We start from the raw sequence: 18,765 nt of genomic DNA, 5'->3' as shown, positions 1-18,765 counted from the left end.
CCAAATTCAACAGCACATTAAAAGGACCATACATCATGATCAAGCAAGATTTATCCCTGGATGCAGGAATGTTTCAACATGTGTAAATCAATAAGTGTGATATAACACATTAATAGAATAAAAGATAAAAATCATATGATCATCTCAATAGATGCAGAAAAGCATTTGACAAATTTCCCATTTTTACTTCATGATAAAAATCCTCAATCAATTGGGTATAGGAGGAACATACCTCACAACATAATAAAGCCTATAAATAACAAGCACACAGCTAACATTGTACTCAATGGTGAAAGCATACTACTAGAAGTCCTAGACAGAGCTGTGAAGCAAGAAAAAGAAATCAAAGACATCCCAAGTCAGAAAGGAAGTACTTAAACGGTCTCTGTTTTGCAGATGACATAATTTTATATGCAGGAAAACAAAAAGGATCCATGAAAAACTATTAGACTAATAAATGAATTCAGTAAAGTTGCAGGATACAAAATCAATATACTAAATCATTTGCTTGTCTGTATACTGACAATGAACTATCTAAAAATAAACTCTTTTACAAAGCATCAAAAACAATAAAATACTTAGGAATAAATTTAATCAAAGAGGTGAAAGTTCTGTACACTGACAACTTTAAGGCATTGATGAAAAAAAACTGAAGAAGATACAAGTCAATAGGAAGATACTCCACGCTTATATATTGGAAGATTTTAACACTGTTAAAATGTGCATACTATCCAAAGCAATATATAGATTCAGTGTAATCCCTATCAAAATGTCAATGGAGTTTTTCACAGAAGTAGAAGAAAAACAAATCCTAAAATTTGTATGAAATTACAAAGGACTTCCATTAGGCAAAGCAATCCTGAGAGAAAAGTTAGAGGCATTACACTTCTCAATTTCAAACTATAGTACAAAGTTATAGTTATCAAAAAAGGTATGGTGCTGGCATAAAATCAGAAACATAGACCAATGGAACAGAATGAAAAGCCCGGAAACAAACCCATGCATATACTGTGAACTATTATTTGATAAGGCAGCCAAGAAAATTCAATGGAAAACAGTTTCTTCAGTAACGAGTGGTGGGAAACTTGGGTATTCATATACAAAAGAATCTATTCATATCCCTCTCCTATACCACTCACAGAATTAATTTGAAATGGATTAAAGACTTAAATATAAGAACTGGAACTGTTAAACTCCTAGAAGAGAACATAAGAAAAAATAACCTCGACATTGGTCTTGGCAACAATTTTTTGGATCTGACCTGAGAAGCAAAGGGAACAAAAGTGAAAATAAGCAAGTGGAACCTATATCAAATTAAAAAGCTTCTGCACAGAAAAAGAAAAAACAAATCAAACCATGAAATGGTAACCTATAGAATGGGAGGAAATATCTCCAGAACATCTATGTAGAAAAGAATTTAATATATAAAATAAATAAGGAACTTCTACAACTCAGTAGCAAAACGCCCCAAATAATCCAATAATAAAATGGGCAAAAGACCTGAATAGACATTTTTCCAAAGAAGACAAATGGCCAACAGGTACAAAAAAAAAGGTGCTTATTATCACTAATCAAATCAAAACCACAATGGGATATTACCTCATACTTGTTAGGATGTTATCAAAAAGATAAAAGATAAAAGATAACAAGTGTTGACAAGAATGTGGAGAAAAGGGAATCCTTGCACACTCTTGATGGGAATGTACAATGGGTACAGTTGTTACGGAAAATAGTATGGAGGTCCTCAAAAATTTAAAATAGAACTGCAGTGTGATCCAGCAATTCCACTTCTGGGTATATATCCAAAGGAAACAAAATCACTATCTCAAAAAGATATCTGTGCCCCCACATTCATTGCAGCATTGTTTACAACAGCCAAGACATGGAAACAACCTAAGTATGCACTGACAGATAAATAGATAAAGAATTGTGGTATATATGCATGATGGAATATTATCTAGCCATAAAAGGAGAAGAAAATTCTGCCATTTGTGACAGCATGGATTGGCCTTGAGGGCATTACGTAAGTGAAATATGAAATAAGCCCAACAGAGAAAAGCAAATACTGTATCATCTCACTTACATGTGGACTCTAAAAAAGCAGAACTCATAGAAACAGAGTAGACTGGTATTTGCCAGGGGTTGGAGGAAGGGGGAAATGGGGAGACCTTTATCAAAGGGTACAAACTTGTAGTTGTAAGAGGACTAAGTTCTGAAGATCTAATATATAGCATGGTAACGTTGTTAACGTAGTTAGCAATACTGTGTTATATACTTGAATAGTGCTAAGAGAGTAGATCTTAAATGTTCTCATCACATACAAAAGTGCTAGTTATGTGAAATGACAGAGGTGCTAACTAATTTTGTGGTAGTCATTTTGTAATATATACCTGTATTAAATCATCATGTTGTACACCTTAAATTGACACAGTGTTATATATCAATTATATCTCAATAAAGCTGAAATAAAAAGAAGAAACTGCAGTAGAACTGAGGAAGTCTTTGAGGAAATAAGTTGGTTAAGGAGAGTATTCTAGTAGCCAAATAATGAAAATTTAAGCTTCCCAAAAGGGAAAAAGAAGTATACAACTGATTGGAACAAGTTTGGAATCAGTGAAAAGTGATACATCCACAATGTTTTTGAGGATCATAAATCTATGATGAACATCAAAAAGGAAAATAAAGTATACTAGAAAAAATGCCAGCCAATGAGTCTGGGTGCCCAGTTTCTCTCCAATCAACCAATCAATCAATCAGTGTGTGATAAAGGGGTAAGTCATTGAATTGCTAAACAAGGAGGTAGTTCTGTGGGTTGTTTAAAAATATAGTTTCTTTCCCTCATTGGGCAATTCCAAAGGTTATTTTAGTCTGCGTGAGATAAAAGCAACCTTTTACCTGCTAAGTTGATGCTTCAACACTGAATCATAGGTCAGAGTGTGAAATGCAGGATTAAAGAGGCCTGAGACATGGGCATGCCACATGTTTCTGGGGAATACCTCCTGTATGATGGGATGTTCACTCCGTACTTGTATATCCTCAGAAAATCTTGGGAACCTGAAAAACCACAATTCTGTTTAAAAAACTGTGTTATCCCTTATTTTTTGTTTTGGTCTATTTTGGCAAATATCTCTGAACATTTCCCATCTTTGACATATTAAAAAAACTGAACATGTCCTAAATGTGTCTTTTACTCAATCCATAAACATCCTAGTGGGACAACCATGCATAATTAATTCAGGAAACTTTCTCTTACCTCCTACCTCTGTACTCCACAAAACCCTATTTTATTATTTTATAGAAGTTTTTTTTTTTAAGTGTACTGTAGATTTCTGTTTACATGTCTGCAACCCATCTGAACTTCGAATTTCTACAGCATGGTATGCAAGTTTAAAAAAAAAAATGTTTTTTCTTCCAGTCCTTACAATAACTTGCCTCTCACAATAAATGTGGAACATATGAATGAATGAGTGAATAAATGAGTCACCTACTCTTCCCTTAAGTGTATTTTAGGTTCCATCCTTCTGAGTCCAAGTACTTCTCATATGAGTCCTTTGTTTCCTTCATCCCTGTCTGTGCTTCTGCTTTGTTACTTGTAGTGGGTTGAATTGTGTCCTCCAAAAGATATATCCAAGTTTTAAGACTCCATACTTGTCAATGTGACTTTATTTGGGTAAATAAGATAAAGATCCCGTACTAAAGATAAAGATGAGGTCATCTTGAATTAGGATGTGTCAAAAATTGCACTGGAAATTAAACAAAGAAGACTTTATTCAAGTCTTGCAATATAGAAGAGAGATTGAATTAGACTCCCTTGAAACAAAAGACAGGAGGATTTTTAGTGCTGAAGTGAGGTAGTGGAAAAGTACTGGAGGATGTTAGAGGAGCGGGGATGGGGAGGTGGGGGGGCAATGTGATGGGGTCATCTGTGCTTGCTAATTGTCAATTTCTAGGTTAAGCTCCTACCCTACCACAGATACTGGAGGACAGGGGCACTATCTTTCTTGATTGATTGTATTTTAAAGGGATGGTCAGGGGCCCAGGGTCAGGAAGAAGCCTTGTCTAAGGTTTAGTCAAGCTGAGGGGAAAGTTAAGGCTGTCTTGGTCATGTGGGCCTTACATCCGGTGACAATGTCCTTGTGTTCTTATGAATGAGAGATGGAAAATAGAAGACACTCAGAAACACAGAGAAGGTCACATGAAGATGGAGAAAAATGGGAGTGTTGTGTCTATAAACCAAGGAATGCTAAGGATTTCTCACAGCCATTGGAGGCTAAGAGTGGCATGCAATATGTTTTCCCCAGAGCCTCCAGAGGAACCCAACTTAACAACACGATTAAGATCTTTTGGACTCAAGGACTGGGAGAGAATGGATTTCTGTTTTTTTAAGCTGATCAATTTGTGGTAATTTGTTATGGCAGACCTAGGATTGTCATACAAGAAATTTATGGAAAGGTTTCTCTCCAATTCCCATTTAACTCCAAAAAGTCAAAATTGTACATCTCATTCATGACGTACCTTAAATGTTTTGTTCCTGCATCCTTTTTTTCTTTTCTTTTTTTCCTCTTTTTGGTACCAGCCAAAAGCCATGGCTTCCTCCTCTGAATTCTTTTGATAATGCTGATGATAAGGGTAAAAAAGCTGGAACTTGTTTAGTATATGCTCCATCAAACATGCTTTATGTCTTATCCTTCTTAATCCTCATAAAGATATAACAAGGTAGGTACCATTATTTTTTTATATTAAAAATGAAGACACTGAGGAACATAAGGATTAAATAGTACTAAGTAGCAGAATGAAAATTTGCTTTGAGATCTGACTGCAGAGCCCTGTGCTTAACCATTTTACTGTATTTTTCAGTTTATATAATTGAATGTTTATCTTTCTTATGTCTCATGTTGTCTCCTATTATAGTTATCTACTCATTTTTCTTTTTTAGTATAAACTATTCAGCTGAGATAACTAAAAATCACAGATGCCCAAGCATATCCATTTAATCTTCCCATTTTAAAGGTTTTCTAATATTATTTATATTGTGATGCATTTCTTTCAACTTTTATGATTCAAGAAGTAATTGAGGAAACTTGCTTGAATACTTTTAACCTTTAATAATTTTTTAATGTTTAATTTTGAGAGAGAGAGAGAGACAGAGTGTGAGCAGGGGAGGGGCAGAGAGAGAGGCAGACACAGAATCTGAAGCAGGCTCCAGGCTCTGAGCTTTCAGCACAGAGCCCGATGCAGGGCTTGAACTCATGAACCACGAGATCATGACCTGAGTTGAAGTCAGACACTTAACTGACTGAGCCACCCAGGCACCCCAACTTTTAAATAATTTAAAAGTTCTGTCTTATTTATCTTTTCACAGCATTTAGCACAATTCTTTGAATATCAGAAATGCCCAAATTTTACTGAACGAATACAGTTAACCCAAGGATCTGCCCCTATATGTCCCCAAATTCCTCAGCATTCTAGGATCATATTTTCCTTTAATATTTTAATAGAATGGCTCAAGCCCCTATTGGACATGTGGTGGGAAGCCCATTGCTCTTCTGCCCCATAATACTTCTGAGTCTTGCAAGTTGGGGGAGGAGTCCATATAGGTTCTCTGCTCACCTACCACTTGAGTTGTTTTCCTTTGAACTCCTGCTATCAGTTTCATTCTGTGACTTGTCTCCTGGGATTGCAATCCTCTTGCTGTCCTGGGTACTGTTCCACTGACGTAAGAGTGCTATCTGGGAGACGCTTACTGATGGCTTGGACTGTAAAGGGGATTAAAGCATATCCCAGCTTTAATTTATTCATTCAAGAATTCACCAAACATACTAGCATTCATTGAGTGGCTGGTGGCACTGTGCTGGGCACTGAGGAAACCAATAATAAACAAATGAAGTCCTCACATTCATGTTGCCCATACTCTACTCAGGAAAACAAAACTCAGTCAGGCACACAAATGAATGTAAAATTACAATGGAGGTAAGTATGATGAAGGAAAGGCCCCTGATGGACTGAGGGCTATGGTAGTGGGCTTGCACAGAGAGTGGAAGGGTAAGTGTACATTAGCCAGCCCTGTGGCAGAGAGCAGCAGGGGAGAAAGGCACTGGAGAAAGGGTGACAGCACATGGAAACCATAGTAAGGGTGGGGCAGGATACACTGCAGCAACTACAAAAAAGTCCATGTGCTAGAAACGTACAGATGCAGGCCAAGAAGAGAAGTGAGTCTGGAAAAAACATGCAAAGCCACTTTGCCAAGTGCACAGTCTACTGCAGGCTTTCTTGACAATAAATGTGATCTAAATCCTAAAGTTAAGTGGGAGTTATTAAACAGTTTGAAGTAGGGAATTGACATGATTCCCTTTGTATTTTGAAAAAAGTTCTGGCTACTGTATACAGATGAGACTAAAAAGGGTGAGGCGTGGTGGATGCAGGGATTCGAAAAAGGAAGTGTTGGTCCAGGCGAAAGGTGATGGTTCAGACCAAGGAAATGATGGTGGAAATGTAGATAAATGGAAAGATTTCAGAAGCATTTAGTGCCGGCATAAAGCAAGAGGACCTAGTGATATGAGGGAAACATAGGATGTCAAATGTACAAAGCTCACTAAAATTTGCTGGATAGACAGAAAATTGCAAAAATTACACTAGACATTGCTGTCTTAAAAAGTGATCAGACTTTTCTAAATATGGAAAATTTTCATGGGCTATGTCTCTCCTTAGCTTCTTGCCTAAGAGCTTTTCCTTAAACCCACTTTCTCTCCTCTAAAACCATATTCTTTACAACCATTTTGTTGCTTTACGTATTTCTGGATTCACAACCATTTCTTCATAATAATTTTAACATAATGCAACTATTATGTGGACAATTTAACACTAAGTCTCCACTAGTTTAGAGCCTAGGTTTGCACTGCCAACACTTCTATTGAACTGTTTGTAAACTGTTTGCCATAGTTTCACCCTTAGTACTACAAAGACCTTGGAGAAGTACTGAAATTACAGCATTTTTTTTTCTTTTTTTAGTATATCTTAGATCAAATTCTTAGGCTTAGACTTTCACCAGACCTTCCAGGGTCATGGGGTTATGTATGGCTATGGGAACTTTAATCTCCCCATTGGACAAAATTTATTTCATGCTTCCTTAAACCTTTCATTTCCTATCATCTCCTGTGCTACTGACTATACCTCCTAGGAGAAGATAACTTTTTTAAAAAATTTATTTTGGGGGGGGGAGAGAGAGATTGAGAGAGAGAGAGAGAGAATGCAAGCATGAGCTGGGAAGGGGCAGAGAGAGAGAGAGAGGGGGAAAGAGAGAATCCCAAGCAGGCTCCACACTGTGTGGGGTTTGAACTCATGAACTATGAAATTGTGACCTTAGCCAAAGCCAAAAGTATGAATGAGTACCCAAGCATCCCAAAGATTACCTTTTTATTATTTTCTAGTTCTGATACTATATATCATTCCCTACCTTCTAAAATGTCAGTTTAGGTAACCCAACATTATTTATAGAAACTAAAAGCTATAGATAGTAGTCTACAAAGAATAAGTACTTGATGTTAACAATGTAGAGTCAAAATGCTGTGTAATGAATTATGACTTGAAAATCCATATATTCCTGGAAGGAGAACTATCTATACCTAATATTGTTCTTGTGCTCTTTTGAAGGGAACATCCTTCTTTATCAGAACTTCCCATGTTTTCTTATCCGGATTTCTTCACCAGAGCTGATGAAGAATTGGCAAGAATCATTGACCATCATGTAAGATTGACTTCCTTAAACTAGCAGCAAAACCTCTGTTCTTTAAATGCACTTTGAATTAGAAACTGCAGTTCTGAGACTAAAACATTAACACATCAAACTTAGAAATGAAGCCATGATTAGGCATTGCCAAACTTAATTATATCTTACTGTGCTGTATATATACTTCAGTGCCTTTATTGGGTTACAGAAAATTTGGCTTTCTGTCATTTGTAAAATACTAGCCTTATCATGCTTCCTGAATTTAGTACTGATTTCTTGTGACAAGGATCTGGTATTGAACACTGAACACTGATTTCTTTTATAATGTGGTTTTAGTAATGGAACAAAAATCTTTTGACTCAATTTTTGATGATCATTCTTTACCCCTGAAATATTAGACTTTAATCACTTTGTTCTTGGTATGAGTTAAACAGTGGCAATTCAAGGCCATTCACTTAAGACACCTTAATCCACTCAGCTATATTTAGTTCATGATTTATGAAATAATTTTGTAACTTTTTAAGAGTAGAGTTGGAGTAGAAGAGAAAATACTTATTTTCTCTTTTTCTTTGAATACAGTATGGACTCAATAGCATATAGAATATGTTTAATTAATTGTATCATCCTTTTATTCACTAATGAAGTTTCTGCGAAACCAATATATTATATATACAGAACATTATACAAATTTTGTAATGGCTTATAAATTGCAGCATCTGTATTTCACTATTCACTTCATCTAAATGATCTAGGATAGATGATAAGGGATAGCAAATAGCCAATGTGTATATACACGTATATGTAGTGTAGATTTAATAACAGAACAAAAACTTTTGACTGAATTTTCAGTGACAGTTTTTTAGCCTTGAAAGATTGATAAGACTTGAATCATTTTGTAATTAAACACATCTGCCTAGGGCTAGTTCAAGAGACAGAGGACATCCTTTTGAATGGTAGAGAGGAGGCAGGTAGTAGCACCTAAAAACCTTCATCTTTTTCTCTTTCCAAGGATGTAAGCATTATCTAAGAAATTGCTGCCACGGATCTGTTTATAGTGTATTTGCAGAAGTGTAAAGGAATTCTTTCTCAAAATAAGTTTGACAGTTAATAGAACCCAACTTGTTTGATAGGTGGCTAGCCTAATCCAATAGTCTGCAGTATTGATTGGAGAAGGTTATGGAAGTTTCTCCTGGTAGCACATTTCAAAAAATATTCGTGTATATATCATTTCCTTTCAGATAGCTATAGCAGTAGTGCTCTATACTTATATTTGCTTTTACATTAGTTAATGTGATCTTCACAACAAGCCTGTAAAACATTTATAAAAAAGAAGAATGGTAGTTTACAATGCAGTTATTTGCCTAAGGTTTTGAAGATAGTAAATGACTAACGTTTTTTGAGTCTACACACAAAACCAGATTTCCAGACTTCAAATCCACTTTTCTTCTCTGGTTTTCATAGTTGCTTAATTTCTTGGTTTATAATTCCTAACCTTAACAGGGTGGAAAGGTGGAATCTGTGGTATTGACAAGAAACAAAAACCTACAAGTTTAGTTGTCCCATTAAGTCAGTTGAATACTATTAAGTGGCCATATTAAGCAAATAATAAGGCAGATACCTCTAATTATTCAGCATATATTAAGGTGCCATGTACACTGCTGGTATTCTATACTATGGTGATTAAAATCCTGACTGAGTGGGTTAAATAAAGCAGTAAATAGTGCTTCCATTTCCCATCCACTTCAACCATATCTGCATCCTCCTTCTTGCTGCCACAATCGATGATAACAGTATCAGATAAAGTAAAGACAAGACAATGGTTTATCCAAATTGAATTTGTCATGGTCAAGAGAGACAGAATGGGGAAGAAAAGTTTACTTTTTTTCCTGGGAATACCAGGAAGAAAGATCATAATGTGGTGAATTCCAGCCATGCCAAGTTCTAACAAGAGAGTGAGCTAAGAGAGAGGTAGAGCTGCCTCCTGGACATTAGCAATATGATACCCCATTACCACTTTTATACATGCTGTTTGGGAAACCAAAGGGTTATATTTTGCTGAGAGTTCTTAAGAATTAATCCTCTGTTGATTTTTCACAATGTAAAGATCAAGGTCAGGAAGTACATTGAAATCTCTCATATAAGGTAGATTAGTTGCCTTTGTTTATGGATACTGTCATTATTACATCAACTACCACTTTTATGCTACATCATAAATTTGGTAGTTTTGTCAAACAATATTATTATTTAGTTTGTTATATGACAAAAATTATATGTCACAGACGGGTATCATAGTTATCAAAGTAACATGTGTATTTCCTATGTCTTAAAATTTAACTTGGGGTAAGAAAAATGAGTATTTTATTATGCTTTTTCATTTAATATTTACTCTGAATGTATTGACATTAAAAAAATGTATTGTCTTTGGAAAGCTGAGTTTTTTTTTTTTAACTCTGTGGTTTAGTCCTGCTTATTAATATCTATATATTTCAAATAATAGTTATAATTCACAGCACTAGTTATAGAGTAATTTATAAGTTAATTGATAGGTGCTTAAGCATAGTCTGATTGTTTGTGAGTATGGACAGACTGAGGGTGACAAAATGAGCAAGGGTAGGAAGTGTCTAGGAACTTCCAACATTTCATGCTAAGGGCCTTTGTGCCCTGAACTTTTTACCCGGAGAGATTACCACCTCTTTCACTATTTCCTTCATTAAAGATAGTAGAAGGGGAAAAGGGTCCTCATGATGATGTCTGGTTGATTTGAGGTCCTTACTTCTAACTACTGATTCCTAGAATTTTGCCTCCAGATGATGCTGTTATTATTGTCACGATTAACATGCTCAATTGAAGTGAATCCTTTAGAAGTCTTTGTATTTGCTGCAGAATCAGCATTTGTCTGCCCATCAATTTTATTTTCTACTTCATATGTAATAGTATTATAATTTTTATCTTTCACATTAATTTGGCTTTTCTTCTTGTTTTGCTTTGGCTTGATTTTTTATTTTCTGATTCCATGCTATCATGTAAATATCCATATTGATGAAAAACTGAAATTCCTTTGTAATATAAAAATGTAAACCTTATTTTCTCTTTTTTCTCTCTTTTTTTGGGGGGAGGGGAGGGGAGCAGAATTGTATACTTACTAATAGATGGCTTATATATTTTTCCAGTTACGGTAGGGTTTAAGTTCCTCAAGAATATCTGTGAGAAAAACTGAGAAGATAATTGGATAATAGAATCTGCATCTTAAGAAGCTAAAGTGATCTATTTTTTCATGGAAATTCATATGTAAATGACACTTTCTCTCTGTGACAGTGGCAGGAAGAGCTAAAGATCCGACAGAAAGAAGATGCAATATGTGAGGCCCAAGAACGTAAAGACAAAGAGTTAGAGGAAAAAAATCACTTCAGGGAAATTATGAAGAGAAGAGAAGAGAAACTACACAAGCAAACCAAACCCTACGAGCTTCCTCCTAGGACTGAAGTAATTTCATTAGAAATAAAATGACCCCCCCACCCCCGCCCCAAATTGAAGTCCATAATGCCAGAAACTCATTGCATGAAAGAGACCAAGATAGCTAGATATTAGGAAAAATTTCTTCTAATTAATTGGAAGCCATTTCTTAGGAGTTGTTATCCTGGTGCAGACTCTTTAATAGTTCTATCTTAGTCCTAAATTAGCAGCTCTTAATCACAGTTGAGTGAAGTGATTTTACTAGTTAAACTTTTTCAAGAACACGGCTAGAGCTTTTCCTAATTGACTTTTTTCTTGTGATCATATAGCATATTTAATCAATGATTCTCAGAGTATTGATTTTTCATCGGACAGTTAGATGGAAATGAATTACAAATTATTAGTCACATTTAAGGATTATTTCTTGAAAACAGAATGAGCACCAACTGATACCCCTATATTACTTATTATACAAATAAAAGAAGTAAGGCACTTGCTTGGATTTGTATTTCATAGTCAATCAACACCACATCAAACTATATGTCAGAAACTTGAAATTGAAATACTATAGTAGATATACAAATATCTGGAGGGGCCAGATATCTCAGAATGATTTGGTCTTTAGCACATACCAAAGGAGACCCCTGATTGACAGTGGTTTTACTTTGCAAGATGAGTTTATGAGGATGGATGTGGATGGTCCTGGAAGGCACAGTAACACTTACCAGAGGGATTCATCCAGTTAGAAGTCATTTTTTAAAAGGCACTTCACTTCCTCTGAAGCTCTCAATCTATGGGTAAGAGTATTGGGTTGAGATTCCTGTGATGGCTTACATTCCTTTTCTGAAAAATATAGATAATAATCACACCTCAATTTCACACAGCTGACTTGCTGATACTCAAGAGACAGTTAGCTTATCAGGGATATTAAACTCAAATGCCTACCAGCTCCAGAAGGTAACAGAAATCAGTGAAAGGGGCTATGGAATACCTACGCTATATAAAGAAAGTTCCTAGCACTCGGCTACACTCTGCAATGTATGGTCAGTAATACAGGATCATACAGTCTTTCCAGAAGAAGTTCTGAAATAGGATTATTTTTTAAAATAAAAGTTGCTAGGGGTACCTGGGTGGCTCAGTCAGTTGAGCATCTGACTTTGGCTCAGGTCATGATCTCACGGTTCATGGGTTGGAGCCCTGCCTCGGGCTCTGTGTTGACAGCTCAGAGCCTAGAACTTGCTTCAGAATCTTTGTCTCCTTCTCTGTCTGCCCCTCCCCGCTTACTCTCTGTCTCTCTCTCTCAAAAATAAACATTAAAAAAAAAAACTTAAAAAAAATAATAAAGTTGCTTAATTTTAAGATGGTGGCAACTAATTTTTTTTTTTTAAATCATATAATTTGGGGTTAAATTTGACATATGGGCCACAAGTTTGTGACCCATATTATGTGAACTTGCAGTGTCAATCTTTGTTTAAGATAACAATAACACGTACTAGAAAAATGGAAGGTGGGAAGGGTGTTTTTATTATGATTCCCTATAGGGCTGTTTCAAATCTACGTTGCTCTTCCCAAACCCTTTGTGTCATACTTGTCTCCTCTTACATAGAGTAAGTCAGTTCTCAGATATACCTCCCAATGCACCTTTCCAAATACCTTCATTAATATGTGCTTTCTCCACATGTGAAAAGAAATCTCTCCTACAGTCTCCTTTCCCTGAATTTCACCCCTTTCAAAATCTTCCTCTATCAACTATTCACTATCCCCCTTGAAGAGCTCCTTATCACTCACTCCTATCCACGGAGGTCTCCATTTTCTACCATCCTTCCTACCAAACTACTCTCTCCATCAGTCTCTCAGTGATAGCAGCCTTTCTAGACTGCCCTTTTAAGTCATAACTTTTCTGATGATTTGTAAGAGAGGGAACCACTGGGCTGTGAGCTGTGGGGAGGGACTCTGGACATCTCACTGCTACTTTCAAGAATTTCAGCAAATCCTGCTGTTTCAGAACCACTTTCGTAGAAGCCTCCTGCTTCCAATTTCTGTACTGTTCCTTCTCTGGGGCACTGACTGGTCTGCCTTAGGGCTTCCTCACTGTAGACTTAGGGTCATTTACTTATTTTTCTGCCCTGCTTAGTCTGTTCCCAATTGTTCACCTGTTTTCTAACTTCCACGTTTTTCTTAGTATTACCAATGTGTTATCTTCTTTTCTCCTTATGGATTTATGCCTTTAAAAAAAGTAATTCTGGGGTGCCTGGGTGGCTCAGTCAGTTGAGCATACGACTTTGGCTCAGGTCATGATCTCGCAGTTTGTGAGTTCAAGCCCCACATCGGGCTCTGTGCTGACAGCTCAGAGCCTGGAGCCTGCTTCGGATTCTGTGTCTCCCTCTCTCTCTGCCCCTCCCTCACTCATGCTAAGTACCACTCTGTCGCTCAAAAATGAATAAACATTAAAAATATTTTAAATAAAAGTAATTCTTTTTCTATCACAGTAGTGGAGATTTGTAAGGGAGCAAAGAATATACACACACACGTATAAATATATAGAGAAAGAGATGATTAATCAGAATGCTTATACCTTTATTCTTAAATTATTCTCTAAAATTCTTTTTTCTTATACTTTAAAATTCATAGAATCTAGGAACACATCTCTCTCTTGGTTTTCCTTGTATATCCTTAAATTTTAGCAAAGGCTGAGGTTCATAGATCTGGGTTCACATTCTAGCTATGCCTCCTACTAGCTATGAAACACTGGATATGTCACTGAACCCAGTGGAGCTTCAGTTTACTCATCTATAAAATGGGTACAGGGGGAGGAGCCAAGATGGCAGAATAGCATGGAAGCTTTTTGTGTGTCTCGCATCCATGAAATACAGCCAGACCAACACTAAACCATCCTGCACATCTAGAAAACTGATTGGAGGATTAACGCAACAATCTGCACAAACTGAACCACAGAATTCAGCAAGTACGTGGCGCAGAGAGCTGAAGTTGGGGAGCGAGAAGCCGCAATAGGTAGGGAACTGCTTATGCGGGTGGAGAGAGGACAGAGACTGGGGAGGAAGGGGGATACGGAACAAGCACCCCTCCCCAAAAGCAGCTGGAGAGAAAGTAGAAAATTGTAAACAGCCACAGGGACTAAACTAAAAAGGGAGAAAGGGGAGGGTTAAATTCCATTAAGACTGTAAACAAGGGGAGCACAAAGGCTGCAACTCTGCAGCTTGATACCTGGTGGTGCTCTGGTGGGAAGGGTGAATCCCCAGGAGCAGAGTGGGGTCCGGGAGGTTCTTGGGCCACACGGGGAGAAGCAGTTCCATTGCTGGAAGGACATTTGGTAGAGACTGTTGGAGCCACCTGGTCCCAGCAGACCCCAGGAGGCGGCCACATTTGCTGGTGCTGGAACAAGATCGTTAAAGGTGAAGCCTGGTGCCAGATGTGTGTTGTGATTTTCCATAATCCCTGAGGTGCTGCTGCTACACTGTCTCACGAGCATTTTCTGGGACAGGGTGGCACTCTAATTTATCTTTATAACTAACCCTTAATTGTTCCAGTAAGTACTTAACCTAACACAAACTTAACTGGATCTCTTTGTAATTTACTCTTCATATTAATTTTGCCTCAAAGTGTACAAAATGTTCTCTGAGTTCCAGGGTGTGTTGGGTACCAGGTGGATTGTCTCAGCAACTCCTGTTGTGTTCAGCTGATGGTTTCTGAGCCCTAGTTACTTATTTTCCCAGTCTTCTCAAGTTTGTGGGAGGAAGAAAAATGAGAAACATATTCCATGTCTACTTACCCTCCCCAGCTCTTACTCATCTTTAAATGCCTCTCCAGCGTGGAAGTGCTAACTTCTCTCAGGTCTAAATCCCTTTCCACCTAAAACATATTTCCATGCTACTTTTACTCTAGGTTACTTTTATTTTGAAAAAATAAACCCAGGTCTTCCTGTTTTCATTTATTATGAATTCTCTATAGATTTCTTTTAGCAACTACCAAAGCAGGCTCTTTCTCACATAAATTACCTAATAAACCCTTTACCCTTATGAGAATGAAATATTTATAGGACTTTTAGCCAGGTTTACGTGGGTATTGTAAATTAAAAACATATATTAGGGGACAAAAGAGAGAAAAGATGAATAGTAAATAAATTCTGAGTAGCAGAAACATGAAAATAAGCATTTCTGCTAGTGCAGTTTAGTAAAGGTAAATCAAAAGATTCACCAAGGTTTGTGGGCATGCCAAAGAAAATGCCCAAAATAAATATCTTTCCTCTGACATCACTGAGTGGGTGTTTAGGGGATGAAAAGGTAGTACACAAAACGACTCACAGCAACAATTTTAGAAACTCTATCATAATGTTTAGCAATTATTCAAGTAATTTATTCTGCTCTTACCAGTAAAAGTCATGTCTGGGACATATGGCTGTAACTGTCTACTAGTTGATTTTAAGTGACCTTTCTCACTGGTTTTGGATTTTTTATATCAATAAATCCAAAGAAAGTTACAGCTTATCACTAGTAAATACAGTTCCTTCTTTCCATATACCACCATACCCATCTCGCTATGTCCAGGGTTCAATAGCACGGTTTACAGAAGTGGCACTTTCAGCATTTTAAGTTGGGCTTTCTGAGCATTTCAGCTACTTAGCAGCATCTTTAGTCTCTACCCTCAAGGTGACAATAGCAGTCCTGGTCCCTGCACCCCTGTCGGTCCTGACTACCAAAAGGACCCTGGGGAACAAAATTGCTCCTGGTTTGGGACGACAGGTCTATAGTTTCACTGACCTTGACTTCCAAATTCCTGAGTTAACTTCTTGGTGATTGCTTTCAGACTGCTTTCAAATTTTGTCAACTGCTTATACATGAAGATCTCACTTTTGGTCAGCTAGTGACTCCCACTTAAAATCACCATAGGTCCCATGAAGCCACTTCATGCCTCCTCATGTCTCCATTTGCTGAAGTGGGAACACGAATGTGATTTTATATTGTGATTTTGGTTTTATATGTGATTACTGGTGATATGTATCACCTTTCCTGTGGCTGAAACACAAGACAGGAAGTCACGAGAAGCTGCTCTGCCAATACCTGTATAGAAAAGGCATGTCTAGTAATAAATTCAGTCCACCCTGTGCTTCACAGCCTTAGTCAGGCCACTGAAAGTATTTGTAAGGCTCCGTGTGCTAATTCTAACTATTTTCTCTGATATGCAGGATATGTTTGGGAATTTAGAGCAAAACTCATTTTAAATTATCATCTTCTATAACATAAATTCACATATTTATATAGTTCTGCAAATTTTGTTGATGATTTTGTTACTTTTGAGCTACATGCATTTTTCATAGTGACATAGATTTCAAGGATAATTTGGCTGTAATGTTATTCAAGCTCACTTTTTCCTCCGATCATTCTAGCTAAGGGACCTATTTACATAATACCTAGTGCCTTGTTATTTTTTTACTCCTGCTTCATTGGAAAGCTGAAAGTAAACAAAAAGAAATGCATTTCCAAAGCAGTTTTTAGTTGGAAGATCTTTGTGGTATCCAACTTTCTAGTGAAATTCCCCCAGCTGGCTCTATACTGGAAAAGGCAGGTTCTCTTTTATGAATTAATGAACATGGTAGAGGTTAAGCATTTTAGAATCACCAGTACAACATTTTTATATATAATCAGACTACTGGCAGTCCAGTGATGCCATGACTATTTACTCTCAAGTTTCCTTTTAAGGACATTCATGGGGCACCTGGGTGGCTCAGTTGCTTAAGCCTCTGATTTCAGCTCAGGTCATGATCTTATCGTTCGTGATTTCAAGCCCCGTGTCAGGCTCTGTGCTGACAGCTCAGAGCCTGGAGCCTGCTTTGGATTCTGTGTCTCCCTTTCTCTCTGTCCCTCCCCTGTTCACACTCTGTTTCTCTCTCTCTCTCTCAAAAGTAAATAAACATTAAAAAAATTTAAGGACATTCATAGTTTGGTTTCATTGGAAAACTGAGTTTGACTAAATGCAAAATTCTCAGAAAGACTGAAAATAGGTAGCTTCCCAATAGACCGAGGCAACCAAAAGCCAAAGAGAAATATAATGCTGAGAAATAATCTTTTATTTAAACTAGCCATCAATCATTCCCCACACCTGGTTTAAGGAGAAGAGTAAAAATAAGCCTAAAACCTAGTTACTCTTTAATTACCAAATAATAAATGTTTGAGGTCCCTTGAGGAAAAACTCTAGAGCCAATTAGAACCCTTGGGGCCAACACTCATGAGAAGAGGGAGATCGTAAGGAGAAATGAAACAGCTTATACGATGTGTGCTAGTGATTAGAATCAATAATCCAGTGCTTTCATTCTGCAGATGAAAAAACTGAGCACTTGCAGTTCACCAAGCAAAACATGAGCTATTCATTAGTTCACTGAATACAACAAAACTATAAAGCAGGTACAATTATGTCCATTGAATCCTGAAGAAACAGAAGCTTTTAGAAGTAATGTGTTACAACGTCACTTAAGTCTGTGAGCTCTTAACAACCACACTACACTTCCTCAGAGATTTGGAAAAGGAGCAATCAAGAATCTTATCCAAGACGCAGTTCTGCTTATGGTACCATTCTGAAGCTCTCTGTCCAAACATATCATGCCATTTATGAGTACACACTAACAAAATAGAAATAAAAACACAAGCATATAAAGTTGAATTGGTAGTAAAGCTTTAGATGAACTCTCAAAGGAATTAGAAGTGTGACAATTCATGAAATGTCAAATGAATCATGATTGTTTTTTAGTAATCATCCAGGAGTGAATAATGAAATGCTGTTCTGTATTCATCCTAATGTATAGTTATTATGATGGTTTTGAAAGGATAATAGTATCTGGGAAGCAAGGAGTATCCAATAGGAAAAAGTTTTGGCTTTGCCATTTCTGTGTTCTTTGTAGACTCATTCAATTCAAGCAAATGGAGGGGTTTTGTTGTTGTTTTTTGTTTCTTTGCTTTTGTTTCTGTTTTTTTCCCCATTACTTGACTCTATTTTATTATCACGTTGTATTTGTCAAGTAGGTATTGTTTGAACCTTGAAGAAAATCAGCTTTTAAAAATGATTTTTGACTATTGTGTCACATCTCCTTATCCATTCCTCTGTCGATGGACACTTAGGTTGCTTGTGTATCTAAGCTATTGTAAATAATGCAGCAGTAAACACAAGGGGGCATACATCTGTTTGAATTAATGTTTTCATTTTCTTTGGGTAAATACCCACTATTGGAGTTACTGGATAATATGGTGATTTCTTTTAATTTTGTGAGGAACCTCTAGAGGGGAAGTGAGTGGAGAGATGGGCAAAATGGGTGAAGGTGAGTGAAAGGTATAAGCTTCCAGTTATGGAATGAAGAAGTCATGGGAATAAAAGGCACAGCATAGGGAATATAGTTAGTGATATTGTAATAGTGTTGTATGGTGACAGATGGCAAGTTCATTTGTGAGCACAGCATAATGTACAGAGAAGCTGAATCACTATGTTGTATACTTGAAATTAATGTACCATTGTGTGTCAACTACACTCAAAACAATTTGAAGAAAAGGATTTTGGTAATAGTTTCAACTAGACATAAG

The 18,765-nt window shown here is 36.9% G+C and overlaps 1 protein-coding gene across 15 annotated transcripts in view; it reads left to right on the top strand.

Moving 5' to 3' along the window:
- TMEM232 (transmembrane protein 232) overlaps nucleotides 1-11,256 on the top strand; it is a 211,659-nt gene extending 200,403 nt beyond the window's left edge. For all 15 annotated transcript variants that reach the window (XM_042944992.1, XM_042944983.1, XM_042944955.1 and 12 more), the window contains 2 exons: nucleotides 7,651-7,744; nucleotides 11,042-11,256. In XM_042944992.1, the coding sequence (XP_042800926.1) occupies nucleotides 7,651-7,744; nucleotides 11,042-11,233 (286 nt within the window). In that variant the 3' untranslated portion in view covers nucleotides 11,234-11,256. The remainder of the gene's footprint in view (nucleotides 1-7,650; nucleotides 7,745-11,041) is intronic.
- Nucleotides 11,257-18,765: the final 7,509 nt, after the last annotated feature.

Source organism: Panthera leo, chromosome A1 (assembly GCF_018350215.1).
Source record: "Panthera leo isolate Ple1 chromosome A1, P.leo_Ple1_pat1.1, whole genome shotgun sequence".
NCBI lineage: Eukaryota > Metazoa > Chordata > Mammalia > Carnivora > Felidae > Panthera > Panthera leo.
Note: the sequence above shows the minus strand (reverse complement) of the source record. Positions and strands in the feature narration are given on the sequence as shown.